Consider the following 19,156-nt stretch of genomic DNA (forward strand, 5'->3'; position numbering starts at 1 on the left):
CCGCGCCCGCGCCGGGCACAGCGCCGGGCCTTGCCCGCGGGCGGCGGGAGGGGGCTGCGGCGGGGGGGGCGGCCGAGGGCCGCGCTGGCGGGTGTGCTGCTTGCTTCTCCCGCCCTTCCCCCACCCCCACGCCTTTCCTTTTTAACGGCTCCAGGTCTCCCTCTCTCTCTCTCTCGAGGGAGGTTGCTCGAGAAACGTGCCGTCCCCTTCGTGCGTTTGCGCTCACTTCGTGGCTGTGATTCTTCCGCCAGAAACGCGGGGGGAGGGGAGCCCTTTCTTACGGGGTGCGGGAGGCGCATGCAGGGCATGGCGCTTTGCTTTTCCAACTCTGCAAGGTTCGGCCACAGTTCTTGAGGTGCACAGCAAAAGGTTCTTCCTGGGTTGTTAAATGTAGGACTGAGGGAAGCGCCGTTCAGGAAGGCATTGTTTCTGTTCTGAGGGACAGGATTTGTGGGGGTGGTGTGAGTGGAGCCGGGGCTGTTCTTACTGATAAAGGATGGTGAGGGCATGGTTAGATGACACGGCTAAAATTCGGCCAGCTAGTCTGCAGTGGGCATGATGCAGTGGGCATAATGGGAGCCATCACCGAGGCATGCAGGGACTGAAAATCTTGGGGCTAAAGATGGCCCAGATAGTTTCCGATCCAAGCCCCCTTTATGGGGAAGGGGCACATGCATGAGAGTGTGGTGCTGGACGTTGAATGGAACACTTCAGTTTTTTCTGGTTTGGTTTTTTTTTTTTCTTTTTGTGTCTCTCACGTGTTCTGTAAGCTTATTCCTTTGTGAAAGGTTTTGAATTCTATATCATTGAGCAAGGAGGACCATTTTTCCTTGTTTCTTTTTGATTACTGGGGTCAGATGAGTATTTTAGTAGGAACTAGCATTATTTCTACCAGGAAAAAACAGGACTCTGATTTTTAATAGCTTTGTTTCTTCTGCAGTGAGGCACCAGGCCTACCCGTTGTCTAGTCCTAAGAGCTCTGCTCAGACAAGAAATTGCTTCTGAAGGAGGGAGGAAACAGGACATGATCTCATTTGTCCATCAGTGAGAAACAAAAGGATTACCGCCTAATACTGACTGCCAGGAGCTGAATGGCTGTCAGGTTTTTTTGAATTACATAGTCTAGAGACTTTTTCTTTATTAATTTTGGGGTGTTTTAGTGCAACTCTGCTACAGTCTTCTTGAGACTAAGGATTCTATCCCAACATTTTGAGAGTTCTTTGAACTTGGTGAATGTGCAGTGGAAAAGGCAGTATGTCACAGAGTCATAGAATCGTTTAGGCTGGAAAAGACCTTTAATATCATAGAGTCCAACCGTTAACCTGGCATGGCCCCTCAGAGTATTGTGTTCAGTGCATGTACAACTGCTTTGGTGGAGATGTGGGCTTAAGAGGTGGCTGTTTAAATCGAAGTGAGAACTTTCGTTCTCTCCCAGGCCAGCAGTTGTGTGCACAGGCTAGGATTACTGCCTCTGTTTGTGTGTCTGTCACGTACAACTGCCTTAGTGTAGATATGCTCCCTGTGTAAAGTTTATTGCTTTAGTAAATAATAGCTCATAAAGTATGTATAAATCTAGAGACAGTCACTTCTGTGAGTCTTGCAAATGTAAATATTCTGTTTCTTCAGTTTAGTAGCAGTTTATAATGTCTTTACTCTCATTTAGACTCTGTAACAGGAACCCTTGCTTTTTTTAGAGCAAAATAGTCGACAGTTTTAACTTGGTTGCTGGAGTCCTTGTTCAGTGGTACATACTTATGGTATGCATTTTCTTCTGTAGGTCCTGTTTCCCCACATCCTTAAGTCTACTGGGGAAAGTGAAACAGGCCACAACGAGCAAGGAGTAGGTGATATAGTTCGGAAGGGAGCTCTTATGTAGATTCTGTTCTGTCTGTAGGAATGCTATAGGTCAGGTCAGTTAAGAGAAAGAATGTAAGTCAAAGCAGTGGGCATGTTGTCTGGGGTTGACTTCAACCAGATATCCTAGGTTACTGAAAGTACAAGCCCTTTGTTCTGGAATAACTAACAGGAGTGATGTGAAAGTGGAGAGAGGGTGGGAAATGTAGTCTAAATACCGTATAAGGGTGGTGTGGATAAGAGGCTTAGATGTGGAGATAAAAAGAAAAGGTAGCTCTTGCAGAAGGATTAAACCTTTGAGTAATGTATTGGAGATGAGTGAAGAAAAAACATTCCTCTTCTTTTTATCGAAGGAAGAGTGGGACATCTTCAGTGGCCGTATATAGTAATGGAGGGTTTGAGGGGAAAAAACCACCTCCACCCTGAAAATGCACCACCTTTCCACTAGTTGGGGATGAATGTTGGGCTTGTAATGACGGGACTGCTAGTGGTGTTTTACTGGTAGAACCAGTTGTTCATCTTCTGTAGGAAATTCTTTTCTTCGTTCAGCTTCATGCCCTCTTTTCGAGTTTTTTTGGATCTGGGTTTCACAAAACCCTGTAGGATTTTCTCATGGGTGAAGGCAGGTATAAAAATAAAAGCTGAGATTTGTGTGAGGAGGTGGGAGGAAATAATACGGGGCGCCTGTTGGTGAAATGAAAACTGAGTGCACAGAAGTCTTAAAAAAAAATGCATAAAGAGCAGAGAAAGATGAAGTCCTAATAAAAATCAGATGAAGACAGCTTTTATGTTTATGAAGAACAGGCTAACAGAAATAGACTGTTTTTATTACAAATACCTCAACCATTACATAACATTCTAACCAAATGCTAACAAACTAGTCTGTTACGGATTGCAAACATGTATTAAAGGGAGAAGCTGTATATCATTCACATTGTTCATGTTTTTATGTATCTGACACCGTCTTGATTAACGGTAGAATTATACCGCAAAATCAACATTATATATCTTCAATCCAAAATATGATGGTGATAAATTTTAACTTCTATGTATTTGAAAATAACGTGGGCTTTGCTTTCAGGAAGTTACAGCATCAAAGACTGGAATTACTGCGATTTATATTCAGGTACATCAAATGCACAAGTAGTGCCTGAACTGTGGCATCCCTTGGTGCTGGGTGACTGAGAGAGGGGGCGTCTTTTGAATGTATCTTTAAGTCAATGTATAGCTGATTCCTAAGTGAAATGGAAGCTTTACTCAATTTTTAGTTAGGTGGGCTATAAGATGTAGTTCATCATGCTCAGATATGCCAAATGGTTTTTCATAGTAAAACCAGCAGCAGTGGCTGGGTTGCTCATTTTTGCCACACTCCTTGCTTAAACTAGCAAATAAAATTTTCTTTGCTTAGAAAATCAAACCTGTTCAGGCTGTCCTCATTAAATCATGTGAAGAGCTACAGCTTGTTTTAAAATTAATATTTGGGAAGCACGTGACCTTAATATTCCTAGTTGTTAGTGTTTGTAAGTTTTAAGTTACACTTTTAAATTATGTCTGTAGCCTTAAATTGTATTTATAGGAGTAATAGTTTAAGTTATTCTTCACAAAAGAAACATTATTCAACTGATTTGTATCTTCAGCTAATGTGGAAGTGCAAGAATATCTTGGGAAGCCATGGATATTCTCCCAATTTGAGACTTGATATGCTTTAGGACATTATATTTCTTCTATTTCAGAGGAACCATATGTTCCACTGAAGGACCTCATTGTCTTTAGATCAATGCATTGATGCTTTCATTTGAAAAAAAAAAAAAAAAAACCACCAACATTTTATTTACAGGGCTTGTTTTATAATTGTATTTACAGGGCTTGTTTTATAATCGTGTTTAGGACAGCCTGTGCTTCCTGTACAAATGTATCTGGGTGTATATGTTGGTGCACAGCGGAAGTGTTCTAGTGAGGAGGAACAATAACATTTTCTCTTGCCAATGTGTGTAAATAATCTGTAGGAAAGATGTGTTCTAGTAAGAAAAACTTGCCTTTGGTTTGTGGTATAGCTACTTGGTTAATTTGCTGGAGTCACCTTGGTTAGGAGATGTTTTTCATGCCACAAACCAAGCTATCTGTGGGGGCAGAGCTTTGTAGCATGTGCTTAGCTTTGGATAAAGAAAAGTTTCTTGATGAGTATTTTGATAATATATTGAGCCTTAATTATTTTCCTACTGTGTCTTGAAAGTGGAGTATTGAGGGACATCTGGGATTTATTTTTTTTTTTCTAAGTAGAATAAACAGAGAACCAAGAACTGAAGATGTTAAACTTCATCTGTAGCCATTTGGCAGATGCAAGTTAACTCCCATGGAAAATGGGTTCTGTAATGCTGAAAGGCAGATACATAAGCCTGGGTATGTCGATAAGGCTTTTCTAATTTAGCTCTTAATCTCATTTTTTCTTTTTTTTCTTTTTTTTTTTTACAAAACATGATTGAATCCAGTCTAAAGCAGAGGGCTGAAGCTGACCCTTAGTGCAATTAACCAGTGTTGTCCAGAACTGTTGTCAGTGTGGTTTTTGCAGCTGCATCTTTTACATGCTGAGCAACCTTTCAGTGAAGGAGATGGTTTCTGTTCAAGAAACTAGTGAGTCACAGAGAAATGTGTACCCAGAGATCCAGAGGATAACGGGCAGGAGGTAAAGGGACTGTTTTTGAGCAGTTATGAGCTCTCTCCAAGCTGGACCAGACCAAGAAGAAAATTCTACCACCTTTGTGTGCACAGGAGCGAAGGTTTTTTTTATTGATGCTGTCGATTGTGTGCTATAAGCTGGTACGTTTGGCAGCCCTGGCTCTCACTGTCACAGTGGGAGTATTTAAAAGCCTTAAAAGAGAATGTGCTGTAACATCTCATAATACAGAGGAGAAATTATGATTATTTTTGATGTATGTGAATCAGGTTAGGAAGTTGCAGGTAGGAGTTACAGGCAACACAGAATTTGGGTATTGAGCAAGGTGGGAAGTTTTGAAGGTGTTGACAAGTAGCTTAAGTCATTACAGAACTGGTTAGAGTAACTGTATTGAATGTTTCATTCCATCATGCTAAGGTTGTGCACAACTCTGTATAATATTGTTTGTTCTGTAAATTCCTGCTGTTGATGAGTGTACTTCCATCTTCAGGTTGGACCTTTCAATAACAAAAATATCTTGAGAGTGTGAACAGAAGGAAGTTAGAAAAAATAGCTAGAGAAGTAGGAGATTAATTTTGGGACATCTGTTCTAAAGAGAGATGTAAACCCTTAAGGATGTAGCTCTAGCGTGGTTGTGGTGCACTTCCAAAATATTCTGAAAGAGCTCATGGACAGAAGAGCTTGCATGAACATTGCATGTTATTTCAAAACAACATTTAACTGATTTCTGAAGTCAGAAACCTTAGATGTAACTATTTATATTACTTAAGGACTGATCTATGAATAGAGGCTTTCAAAAAACAAGTTTCGTATGAGAACTTTAACTTACTTGCAGCTGAGGTTAGGGTTACTTTAAAGGTGCAGAGAAGTATGGTGTGGAGAGGAATCCACTGCTCAGAGTTGTGGTTCCTTGGGAAGAACACTGAAACCAAGTGTCACTTTCTCTGTCAATAAATGTTAATTATTACAGTGGGGCTTGGAAATTGTGGTAAAGGAGCAGGAAATGGAAGTCTTGAAGAAGATTCTTTGAGTTATTCACAGCAAGGAATAGCTTTAACATTTGTCTCTTAATCTGTCCTGCCCTCTTCCACTGTCCAATTCAACATGGGGTGCATGTGGAGGGTTGGAAATATGCCACCAGTTTAAATGGCATTGTTTCAGAGTTTATGATAAAGTGCAAGGGCTTTTGCCAGTAGGAGTGCTAAAACAAAAGGGAAAAAGGAAACAGCAGAAAGATGGGTAATTTTAAATAGCTGCAACTTCTGCTGCTCATCTGTTGGGAATCTGGTCTATTTTCATGTACCTATTGATCATCTTTCATCGGCTTCCTAAAAGGAAGTGTTTTGCATTGAACATTGACCGACTTAAGGGGTCAACTCTTGTTCAGCTCGGCTGTTCCTGGTAACTTATCCCAGCCAGCTGCCTGCAGAGGAACAGATTCTGAGCACTGTTCAGGCCACAGCTGGAGTCAGATCTGCTGAAGTGCTGCTGGAAGGGAACTGCAGCTTGCTGTTATTCTGTATGTTTAGAAATAAGAGCAAATCCAGTAATACATGGAGACTTCTTGCTCATACCCTTTTTGCTGTAGGGCACAAGCCATACTGCTTCCTTTATTCTTGTGAATGGGTCATCACCAGTCTGATTATTCTTTCCATGCAATTAAATCTCAATGTAGCAAGTGCAGAGAAGTGCTGACCATTTGAATATTTTCAGCACTGCCATTTGAACAGACATGGGAACATCTGTATTTCGTCAGTTCTGTAGCTTCTTTTGCAGCCCTACTGTGGACTTCCCTTTTGCTCCCCTGTTCTCGGCCTGATAGAGCAGCTGCTACTGAGGATGCCACTGAGAAGGAGACTCCCTGTGTTGCTTTCCGTGGGTATGAGGAGAACGGGTATGCTAGTATTTTTGCCTTTCCAAGCTTCTGCCGGACAGTGTGATGCAGTTGAGCAAGAAACAAATTGGTACTTGTGACAGCATGCTGAGTGCATTCGTAACTTTTTTTTTAAGGGACTGTTTGTGATCTTAAACATTAACAGATGCTTTTGTAGAGAGCAGCTGTGGTCGGGATAAACTGACCTAAATTACTCTGCAAGAAGCCTACTAAATAGTTCTAACTTTCTCAGTTAAAAAGAATCCTGGTAGGTAAGACAGGTAGCATTCGTTTTCTGTATTGAGAGCAAAGTGCTGCCTACCAACCTATTTCAGTACTGTACTTTGATAGCAGGTACATGGCTTGTTTCTGCAAGAATTTGCCTAAATTTATTTTCTTATCTTTTGCTCAAATAGGCAGCGATTCAGTTTGGGGAGCTTTGAAGTTTTCTCATTCTTCTCAATAATGGAAATTTCTCTAATAAATGCTTTTGCAAATCTTGAAAATAAAAGTCTCATTTGGCATCTGCAAGTTGAAAAGCTAATTGGGTGAAAGCACTTACATTGTTCTGTTCCCAGAAGTAATGAGAATGCATCTCATTATGATGCTTTCTTTAATTGTATAGAAACTGTTCTGGGTTTTTTTTTTTCTTTTTTTTTTTCCTGGTCCTGGCTTTCTTCCAGCACTTTAGAACTTCTGCCACAATTAAAAATTTACAATTTCAAAAAGTTTTTTAACCAACTGCCTGAAACTGGAAAATCAGAAATCTGTGTTGCAAAAAATCTGCTCTAATGCTTAGTGAAAAAGAAATAAAGACTTGTAAAGAATTGTCAGGCTAAGAAGAAATGAAATAGCCTGCTTTAAAAGTGAGCTGCAAAGAAGTTTTGGATCTTACGTTTTCAGAAAAGAATACATTTTTAGTGGAGATGTAGTTAGTAATCTTGCAAAACATCTAAATTATTCTAATTTATGTTTGAGGATTATCAGAACATGGCAAGAATAGCTGGGTTGTGTTACTGCCTTAGCTTTATGGTGTGCTAGTTCTGACTTATGTGTGGCATGCACTGTCAATCTCTTTACTTAGAATATATTGAAAAATCCTTTCTGGCAAAGAAGCTGTTTAAATGTACTTTGATAATTTGAAAATGGTCTGGTACTTGAATGTTTCCAATGCAGTTAGTGGTTATTAATCTCTGTTATTTTTACTTGTGATCTGGTGGTGGTATTAACTTTCTTTCCGCTGGTCTGATTTAGGTAGAACAAATGAGTAAATGAGCTAGATGCTTGTAATACCAGTGAAGGCTGTAGTATATTTTAGGTGGTCACTGTCCCCCCACTGGTGAAATTTTATTCCAGTAACTGCAGGGTTCTCCTATAATTTCTCATGTAATACAGTTTGTAGTCTTTTCAGGCTCTGGAAGCTTTTTATTGATGTATTGGTGAGAAACAAGATTGGTTTTGCATTGCTGCTTTGTTGTGTCTCAACCTAAACTGGGAATTGCTCTGAAAAGAATTGTAGGCTCATTCCACTATCCTGTCAGACACTGCTATTTGAGTTTGCTAGCAGACATACAGAGAATTCTTCCTTTAAGCATGAGTCTGCATTTACTTCAGTCATCAGTGGGAAGCTATCTGGGACAAATGCAACCTTTCAAAACTGTGACTGTAAGGACAGAAGCAAGATATACTGGATCAGCTTTGAGGTTGGTGTGCTGATACCAAGATCATTCTGGTCCATTCCAGTAGAGGTGAATGCTGAACCCAACCTACGTTTGGTGTGGTGGCACACACAGGGTTCTAATTCTCACAGTTTTATGTTGCCTGATACATGCAACTATGGTGTACAACTTCAAACTTGTAAGTCCATTCTGTTTATTGTTTGGTTATATGCAAATTCCATTGGTATATTAGCCTAAAGAACTACTGTCATGTTGCAAACAAGTTTGAAAATATAACCAAAGTAACTTTTCTAAACTCAAAAGCCAAATTAAAATCTCTTCTGTCTACATCTTTTAAGCCAGTCATACACTTTTTTGGCTACACAGAAGGTTGAAGACTTACAGCTGAGTCTGGACATTGCGTATTTCTCTTCTTGAAGGTACTTGAATGCTGGAGTAAGTAGAGGATTTCTGTGAGTCTTGTGCAGCAATAGGTCCTGCTGCTAGAGATGACAGATGTTGTATTTTCAGTTCAGAATTATGATGTAGATACTCTAAGCAGAATGTTTTTTTAAGGAGCTTGTTTATTTAATTTGGTATAAGTTGTGTAGTTACTCTTGAATTTACTTACATGGACTTCAGGCATTTGGGGGGAGGGGTGCATGTGGCTTTGTGTGAGCGGTGAAACATGGAGGTGTAGTATTAAGTCTAATGATGTTCTGAACTAGAAAGTTGTAGGCCATAGCAGAGGCGCTTTTTTTTGTAATACTTTACCCTTTTTTCATTTTCTATCTTCTACTAATTCAAAGAATTACATTCTAGTGCTGTTTTCTTCTGAAAATCTGGAAATAGCATTTAATCTGACAAGCAAGAAGAGGAGATTTGGAGCCCTAAGTTTCATCGTCTGTGTTTAGGTTGAAGATACAACATTGAAGCGAGTTTCTTAATTTGACCTTGTTTGATACTTGACTTTCATACTTGTACTTTCTAAAACTGATTTTTATTTTAATGGTAAGCTCATCTTTCAAATACAAAGCTATTGTCCTTCCTCTACAGAGGATGTAAATTTATTAGAAAATGGACTAGAAAGAGTGAAAACCTTAATGGAAAAACACAAGAGCTGTAGTCTGAAGAATTGTTTTTCTCTGCTGGGAAGAAGGTTAGGGCGGCTTGGTGGTTAGTTGGTCCAGACCTCATTCACTGCCTGTTGCTTTCTTAGGTCTCCTTTTCTGTAGTGATATGCTGCCTCCTTACAGATGATGTTTGTTGTCTGGGAAGCCCCAATGAGTCTGTATCTTAGTAGCTACAAATTAAAAGTTAAAATATGTTGTTGACTCTTGGTTAGCTTCTGAATAGTAAGAGTGAAACTACCCATCAAAAGTTACTAGCCACTCTGCTAATTTGAGTCACAAATTTGAGGTGGGAACTTCAGCTCAAATCATACCCTGCAGCAAGAACTGAATTCCCATTGACACTAGCAGGAGATAGATACCTGCGTAAAATGGAAGCATTGTGGCTTTAGACTGAAAATGTAAACTGAAGTTTACTATCAGTTAAGCTCTTCAGTGAGAAGAGGTGGTGCCAGTGCTTTGTCCTTCCAGCTATCTTCCTTGGGAAAGAGATTTTTTTTTTTTTTTCCATTTGAACTACTTCTGTGCTGTCTTCATTGTGCTTGATGTGATAAGGATTTAGAAGACCTGTGTTGGATGCTATCACAGCCAAAAGAACTCTGTTGCAGGGCTTTGGAGAGCACCTTAAGTTTCAAGAGAACTTGCTTCACTTCAGTATGTGGCCATCTCTTTACAAGGATGACAACCTTTAAAACCTGCTGCCTTTGTACATCTCAGACATCGCTTTTTGTTCTTCGATAATTTGTAATGTGTCTTCTGTAGCCAGTCCTATTTATTTTGAATGTTTCATTGATAGCACTTTGTACATTGCAGATTTGAATCTCCTCTAGTGATAAGATTGGGTTTGTCTCAAATGTGGAAGAATCTACAGCCAGAAGAGTGCTTAGAAGTGTAATTATAAAGCTAAAGTAGATAGAGGTGTTACATCTTCTGCATGTACAATAGTTGAGAACTGAATAAAATTTTTAGGGACGTGCTTCCTAATTACAGCATTTTGTTCTTAAGAATAGCTGCATTTATGTTTGAGTGCCTCTTTACGTTATCTCCTTCCTTCCTTGTAAAAAGCAAAAGTAAGTATGAGAGCTGTATTGATGAACAGCTGCTCTTATCCAGTAGAAAGTGGGAGACTAAAATTGGACTACTGGTGTAAAACAGGGAAGAAAGTGACATACATAAACGTTGAAAGCATTGAGTCCCTGGGTAACAGTATTGGTGTAGGTAATATTTAGATAGTATTTGACAGAAATATTGTACAGCTTTATTTGATACTGCAAATACAAATGTGGAAAGAATTATGCTGAAACTAAATGAAATTAAAGCTGTCCTTTCTCATCCCAGAGTTCTTAACTAGCTGTACTGGCCCGTGAGGGGAGGGGATAGGACCATAGCCTCCCTGTTACCTGAGTTCACTTCAGAAGAAGATTTCATACAGTACAGGTATCAGACCATTATCTTAGCTAAAAAAAAAGCAGCAGTGTGCACAAAAATATTTAGTGCATTTTTGACAGTTTTATGGCCAATATGAGTTTATCCTGTCTGTGGCTTCTTGATCTGTTGTTATGGGCACATTTAAAAAGACATGCTGAATCATGATTGATCCTATGGATTAAGGGGTTTTTTGCAGGGCTGTTCCACAGGAACATGATTTCTGTGTATGCTAAATGAAATATTAATGCACATACAGTTAAATATATATATTCAAATCTGTGGATAGAGGCAACTTTGAGGTTTGCATGGTTGCTGTCCTTGTATCTGTGGGTTTTTTACTCCAGCCAGCTGCTCCTAACTGATTTTTCCTTTTGTTTTCAAGAATGCACTGGAAAAAAATAAATAGAACTGACTATTTTAGTCTGTGCTAATGTTTTTCTGCTGCAGGATGTGTCCTAAAAGTTTATTTAAAAAATGTTAGTTGCTGCTGTTAGTGCCATGTTAGATTTGAGACACTTCTAACAAGTTCCCTGAGATGTGGTATGTTGCTGGTTGTCCAGTTGCAGGACCATACTCTAGGTGACTAGTATTTCTCACAGAAGACAATTCAACAAGGTGCTTTCCAGTCTAAGGCAGCAAAAGATCTGTTTGCTTTGTAGTTCCCTAGTTAAAAGTAACATATGCTTTGTGGTAGTTAGTTTCTGTGTAGACTGTGGGTGGCTAATTTTGGTGGTTTTTCATTGCTTAGCTTAGTAGCTCTAAATAGAGCTAACTGTTGTTAGGTGTCTCTTAGAACTGATGCAGACATATTTGTGGATGTTCATTTCTGGCATCCACAGACTGCATTTTTATAAGATGCGTCTGTAGGATAATGTCCTAAAATGGCTTTCTTCTGTCATGATCTGTTTTCCACCTGACATACTTAGTTTTGGTAGTATTTTGGAGAGACTTTCTTAGGCTTTAAAGGGGAGTAAGTTGAAGAATGATAGAACTAGAAAAGCCTGCTTCGTAACAGCTTTATCTCATGACAAAATGCTTTGGTTCTAAGGAGCAAAACTCATTTTGATTTTCCGTTTGGTGGCCATTAACAATACTTCTGTATAGATTGTCTAGTGCCTCAGGGATCAACCTGTGCTACAGTTTTTCCTATGAGGTGATGGATACAGAAGAGACTGCTTAAAAAGGTTTTCTTTTGCTACTTGGCCACCTACCTTCACAGAATTTGTAGAATCAATGCACTCTTTGTATTGTTTACTCTTTCAAGCTCTACTGAAAACTGGTGAGCCCAAAAATCTAGAGATGGGGAAGAAAAACTGAGATCAAAATGTGCATTAGCCTGGCTTTCTGAGGAAATAAAACTCAGTATAGATCTTGTTCAAGAATGAGATATAGTGAGGTCTGTCTAGAAATCTTTGAAGGTCTGGAGAGCTTTTGTGCTTGTAGGTCATAGAGCCTGAAAATCTTTACTCCCAATTTGCAGCCTGCTTTGCAACAGCCTGCTTAACAATGAATTCTGCTGCAAATTGCTCAGGGTAGGGGGAGGAATCCTGACCTTAGAGGCTTTTTTAGATACTTTGATTTCACAGAGACTTTTGCTACTTAAGTGTTACTGGAGGTTTTTGAAGCTTGTTTTTATGTCATATTAGGCTGACTAGTGCTGAAGTGGTTAAGAATTCTTAGTAGTGGGATAAATGGCCAAAACGTTTGGGGTGTGGTTTTGGTTTTTTTAATAAAAACTGGGCCTGAAAACCTCAGTCTCAGAATGATGCTTTGGACACTAGAAAGTTGTAAATACAAGGTCATCAGTAAGAGACTGTTAGTGTGTATTGTTTATAAAGGTCGATGTCAGAAGTGAAGTCAGTATGTTTAATTGTAATTCCATTTTGTTATTTCTGTGCAACCTTCTCTGCGGAAAACCATATATTCAATAATTACACAATATTTTTGAGTGTTCGTTTCAAATAACAGGGCTCCTTCATAATGGGTTACAAATAAAGCATGAGGAAGGCTTTTTGGGGTTCGAAGTACATTGAATCCAGTATCCTGTTTCTCTGTTTTAAATAGGCTTTATATTTCCTTAAATGATCTAAATTACTCTGTTTTCTGAAGATCACACAGTTTTTCAGACCTTAGTATCGAGCTACACGTTATGCTTAAGTTTTACAGTGAGGAGGCAACTTCTTCAGTGAAATTCTAGAATCTAAATATGCCAGTCTTACAGTTGAAATTAAATCTTCCCTTCCTAGCTGAAAATTTTAATACCATGTTTTTTATCTGGGGTTTTGAGCGCAGTGTCTTTTGAAATCAGTAACACTGAATTTGGGAACATCTGCCTCTGATGTCAATTGAGTGTGTGGCCAAAAAGTTTCAATTTTTTTTCTGTTATATTGTTTAGTTCCAGAACTTAACAGAGAGCCACATTCTTCAGGGTGCCAGAAACAAAGCTATTCTAAGAAAAGTGGAGTTATGGTTGGATACAAATGACACATTTCTATATGATGTTTTTTGCCCCTTAACTACTTTCTTTAGTGTGCTTAAAATAGTGTGTGAAGTCTTTCTGAATTAGTCTTGTTTTCTGTTTTGAGAGAGGTGCTAATGTGTCCCAGTTATGAATAAACTTTCATGTAGTGTTTTTCATGGTTTCCCACTTCACAGATGGGCATTTGAGGCACTGAGAGTTGCAAGTTCTAGGAAATCTTCAGCAAGTTTGAGTCTTGAATGGTGTGCTTTGCCTTCGGTCATTCTAGCTCATCCTTCTCCAAATTTAACCAAAATAAAGCCCTTGGAGCAGACATGGCAGGGACTAGATATCCTAGCTGTGTTGAATAGGGAATGTGGGAATTGTTCTAGCATTTACTTAATGCTTTTAAGACTTCAGAATCCTGGGAAGCTAATGTATAGGTTACCTCTCCTAAATGTGTGCTTGTAGGTTAAATAGGTGTGGGATGTAGTGGGATTTAAGATAACAGGGCTGCATGAAAGATAACTAATACTGCTGAAGAAGTCTCTTGACATGTTACACTTGTTTTGTATAGAGGTTTAAAAATGCAGTGCATAAAATAGGGATCCAGAGTGTTTGTTGTGCAGTCATCTGATTGCATCAGCTACAATGGGAAATCTGAAAAATACAGAGAATGGTAATCTTTCTCCCAAAGGTGAGGAGTGGTGTATGCTGTGCCTCAAGCATATACAGAAACATATCAATTAGAAGACCATTAGACCATTAGAGAGTACAGTTATTTTCCACAGCAATAGAAATAGTTGATATACCCTGCCAAAAACTGTGGATAAAGCAGCTGACTTTCTACCTGAACCTTTACACAGCTCTCCTCCCATTCCCATGCCTATCTGGACTTCTTCACCAAGCCACAATACCATAGCTTACACAGAATACTGTTCTGTTCTCAGTTGTATGTAAAACTGTTTTTTCATATGGGTAATAAAACTACAAAATACTGAAACAGACATGGTGGGAGAGAAGGAAGGAAACCACACAAGAATTGCTGTGTTAATTTGTTAGATGTTTTAAACTTTTTACCATTCCAGTCCTCTAAAGTGGCCTCGAAATATGTAATACTTTCTTCCTTATTTAATCACATGCAAAATTTTTCCAAAGTGGAGGTAAGATACTTTTTTCCTAGTCTGCAGTTGGTCCTAATGGAACACTGCAAAGTTTACAGACACAAATGAGTATAATTCTAAACAAGTTATTTTGGGGAATTCTGAAATTATCAGGAGAGCTAGTAACTTAGTGGAAAAGGTCTGTGTGGTATGTATGGGTTTTCTGTTTGCTGGGGTTTTATTATTAATTTAAAAATATGATTCTGTGATCTGGAATATACTGTGTTCTGTTTGCTCTTCTACCAACTGTAAGTATCTAAGAGGGTATCAGTAAATAGTCCTTAACAGTGACCAGGATATCTAGAACTTGTGACATCTACCTACTGTGGTAATTTCTGTACATGTGCTTCTGAGTTCATTGCAGAATCTAAATAAGCCAACCAGTTGCAGTCTGAAAAGAGTCTCATACAGAAATTACAGTAATAATTTAACCTTAAAATCTTCAGGTCACAGTGAAGGTCAGTTAACTTATTTGATAGCATTACAGAGCAGCTGAAAGGTACACTTTGCTCCAGAATTTTGAGAGTGTTGTGCCTTCTGTAATTACGCGTAACAACTGTAGTCATTCAAAATGAGCCGCTGACTTGCTTAAATTTCTTAATCGTGCAGTAAACCCTGCCAGCTGCCATTACTGCTTGTACTGTTGCCTGTCCTGTTCACTATCGTAGTAGTTACTTAACTTCAGTAAGTAGTTCTGGCATCTTATGTTGCTGCTGTTCTGAGGTACACAGCTGTCTCATGTTCTTACTCATATGACAGTCTAAACCTAGGAGACAGTAGCACCTGGCTTTTTAAGGATTTGACTAACAGAGTTCTGACTACCTTACTAACTTAATAATGTAAGATCTAAATGCTAGGGCAAATTTGGAATCGTTTGGTGAGTCTAGTACTTGCCAACCATTGTATGCACAAATTAAACATCTCCTGTGTTAAAATACCTTGTAGGTGGCGGTACAGGGGAAATGTTTCCAATGCTCGGTATAGGAACGTGACATGTACAACTAAAGTTTGAGTGAAAAGGCAAAGGTCTTGGAGCTGGATACATTTCATATGGCTTGAAATGATGCAATTATCTCTTCATAACTGTTACTAGATGGCACTGGGTGCTTGTTTAATATGTGACCTGGCAAGTAGTTTGTGAAGGGCCACATGGGCTCTTCAGACAGAGGATTTGTCAACCCTGGCTTGAGTACCTGGTCAAAAGTTCAATTTTGCAGGTATATCTAATTTGGTAACCACTATCAGGTCTGACCTTAGTTGAATATGAATATATTGACTTGCCTAATTTAAAAGAGCACTGTTTGTAGTGCCTGATTTATTTTCTGCAGATGAGGTAACTGAGGAATATACAGTTTTAATCAATTTAAAATACTGTTTCTTTTTTTTTTGGTAGTGTAACTTTGAAAAATCTTTGTCAAATCAAAATTAATTTTAATAGTATAAAAAGGGTGGAGCTCAGCCACAATGGGGCAGACTGATCTTTGTAAATTTGACACAAAAAAGCATTATTGGGGAACATGATCACTGCCTCCTGTTCTTTAAGCTATCAAATGTTCTAGAAAGAACAGTTGTTGCAATTAACATTTGTCCAAGTATGAATTCTGTCTTACTGTGCAGAGAAGAGAGTTATGATTAAGGTTTTCCATGTTTGGTCTCTACCAGAGGTGCAGGCTTTAAGGAAGTATGACAAAACCTCAACATTATCTTAAACCATTCTCAAACTTCTTTCTGCTCAGCCTGCATCTGTTAGGACTTCACTGCTTTTGTGAAGGGGGGGGGGGCAGGCAAGAAATGACCCGAGTTGTCTTTTTTTGTTTTATTCGCCAACTTAAAGGTTATTCACCATTATAAAGCTACTTATTTACAAAACCTGGGGCTGGGATGAGTCTTAGGCTGAAAATAACAACCCAGGCATGGTTTTAATCACTTGAAAGATCGTGTGAGCAGAGCTAAGTATCAAGTAATTATAGTATATTACTTGATACGGTTACATGCACACTTGAAAGCTCCTTTGCCACCCATGTGCTCCTGGTAATTATCTGCCTGATACCTTCTCTGATGCTGCAGGATGATTGTGGTGGACTCTATCGTAAATACAAGTCTGGGAGCAAAGAGTAACAGGTTCTTTCATAGGCATTTTATTGAAGACTTTATGATAAATTGAGTTTCCACACTGAAGAAGAGGCTAATGCAGGGCCTAGTGTGTGATTTAAACTCCAGCTTGATAAACTAGTCTGCCTGGATTCAGGTCTCCAGCCTAACTGAAAGCACTTGCGTGTCCATGAATAATACTAATGGGCAAAGCTTGACATGTTGTTGAATTGCAAATAAGTATTGAAGCAGCTGCAAACAGTGAATGGTTGCTTGAAATCTGCATGACTGATAGCTCCAAAGATAAGCTTGTCTAAATTCGTGTATTGGGTTGGTTTTTTTTTCTTCCTTGTGCCTGTAATGATGTTTGAGTAGTGAGCTGTGGCTTCCAGTGAAACCCTGCAGCCTCAATATGTACTTTTTTTGGATAGATAAGGAGTGACCTAATAGTCATATCTGAGGTCTGTGTTCTGGTTACGTGACCTGCTTGGTGGGCTGCATTCACCCTGCTTCCATCCTGTATTTCATGTTTTCTGGATGACAAGAGGAATGGCTGTTGGTATAAACACATGCTGCTGAAATAGCCAAATGCTGACCAGTCTGGCAAAAAAATCTGGGTGTTGCTTTCTCCTTGTGAGAGGGGAGTATGTATTTCTTAGCCAAGTATGTGGCCCTGTGTGAAGCTTAGGACTGCCCCCGTTGCAGCATTCTGCGTGGATTGTAAGAGAATAGCATCTGGCCCAAATCATGCTGAAGCTGGACCATCCCAAAGTTATTGGTCATGTTCATTCATCTTTTCAGTCACGGCTTGTAAATTGACATAGAAGGCAGGGGAGGGTGGGAATGTTATTGTTCCTATATAAATGAAACTTCCCTGATCTTTTGACATGGTTTAACGTCTCTCATGACCAAAGCACCAAAGTGCTTTATTCTTTAGATTGTTTGTCCATGCAGAGACTTTTAATGTGTGAGTGCCATGCACATGAATCAAATTCATTTTGAAGATCTGAGGCCCTGAGTTTTGACCAGTGAGTTTGTTGATTATGAAAGGGTTTGACCAGGATGTCTTGCTTCTTGCTGTCTGCTTTTAGAATGAAATGCAAGAGTATTTGAGCATACATAACTATTCTGGAATTCATTTGGAAATATATAAAAAAGTTACTGTAAAAGGAGGGTAGCAGGGGTTTTGAGTCTTGTTACGAGAAGTCAACTATATAATAATGTTCTGTTTAAGTGAATGCTCACTTGTGTTCCTGCCTGATGATAAGTAGCAACTCTGGCAAGTTACTTCTAAGAACTTCAGGTGAAGTATCAGTGATAATTGCTGGGTTCTTTTTCTCAAAGCCTGCTATTCTGGGAGAAGGAGGGAGGAGAGAGATGACCTGATCTAACAGCCCTGTAATTTACTGCTGCAAGAAGAATAGTGTAACTCTTGGTTTAAGGAATTCTCACCCTCCCTGTCTGAATGTACTGTGTTCCTGGTTTTGATAAATTAAACACACAGAGTCAGAAGTTTTCTTTCTCTGTTGAGTTCATGATGATTTCAACTGAGGGGAAAAAAACCCAAGTTCTAGAAGTACTGTACCGCAGTTAATGGTATCTCAGCACTTGGCTTTGGAGTGGGTGAAGGCGTTGAGCTTCCCCAGTGGGAAGCGAGCTGCTGATGGAGACTTTGCCTGTTTGTTGGTTTGGGGTTTTAGTGAAATCATGGGTAGTATTTAACGCTTTTACAGGGTCTGATATTAATTTAATCATGACCTTCCTTGCTTTGTGATGTTCAAATTCTAGAGATGGAAATACTTTGAAATTACAAGTGTTACATAAGGCTAGGAGTTTCTGGAGCTAATGTGTTTGATGGCATCTCTAGTATGCTTAAATGAAACAGTGCTAATGGTGTTAAATATGTGGTGCACTTTTGTCCCATGAACTCCGTCTTAAGTATTGGTTTATATTCATATTTCTTTACTGCTCTGCTTTTGTTTTCAGGCGAATTTTGAGAGGTGAGCGGGAGGTACCAGACTCGATGAGTTTCCATCGAAATGTCGGAAAAGTCAGGCCAGAGTACAAAAGCAAAGGATGGAAAAACAAAGTATGCAACACTCAGTCTGTTTAATACTTACAAGGGAAAGTCACTGGAAACTCAGAAAACCACAGGTGAGTAAACTGACTTCAGTTTTGCCTTCTGTTTCATCATTACTGCAGTACTCATTAAGAGTGCAAAGTAAATGAACACTGAAGCACAGCAAGAATTATTTTTAAACTGCTTGATAAAACAGTTAAGAGGGAGAATTCTGGAAAGCCATGTTGATTACAGTTTCTGGTTAGCTGTAAACAAGGGTATCCATTTAGGGAGATGGCATTTGCAGTCTAGTAGGAAATAGATTAGAGGTAAATAAAAACTGTTTTATAGCTACAGTCTTCATTTGTTATCAGCACATGACATACCATTCCCCAGCTGCACTTTTTACTGTATTAACATGTTTGGCACTGGAGGTGTTTGATTAATGAGAAGGTAGTGCTCACTTTCAGATAGGGTGCTTTTCTGGTTTGCAGACAAACACTGGGTGAAACTTAGAGTGACCTTTCAAATAAGGCCACTGTGGGCCTGCTTTTTCCTGATTGATTGGATTGAGAACCAGGGAGGAATGACACTCAGAAGGCTTTGAATTTCATTTGACATACTTGCCTAGATTTGTAGGTCAAAGAGGGGGAGTGTGCTCAGACTTTTAACAAAGTTTGCCACAATATTATTTTTAAAGATTGAACGGAGGTGTTTGTAATGATTCAACATGCTGAGGGTAGTGTCTTGTACTTGTTCACCTGGCAG

General features: G+C 39.2%; 1 protein-coding gene across 22 annotated transcripts in view; it reads left to right on the plus strand.

The window, feature by feature from the left end:
• PRRC2C (proline rich coiled-coil 2C) overlaps positions 1–19,156 on the plus strand; it is a 75,527-nt gene that overhangs the window by 463 nt on the left and 55,908 nt on the right. For all 22 annotated transcript variants that reach the window (XM_055814813.1, XM_055814817.1, XM_055814815.1 and 19 more), the window contains exon 2: positions 18,316–18,483. In XM_055814813.1, the coding sequence (XP_055670788.1) occupies positions 18,369–18,483 (115 nt within the window). In that variant the 5' untranslated portion in view covers positions 18,316–18,368. The remainder of the gene's footprint in view (positions 1–18,315; positions 18,484–19,156) is intronic.

This window comes from Falco peregrinus, chromosome 10, assembly GCF_023634155.1.
Source record: "Falco peregrinus isolate bFalPer1 chromosome 10, bFalPer1.pri, whole genome shotgun sequence".
NCBI lineage: Eukaryota > Metazoa > Chordata > Aves > Falconiformes > Falconidae > Falco > Falco peregrinus.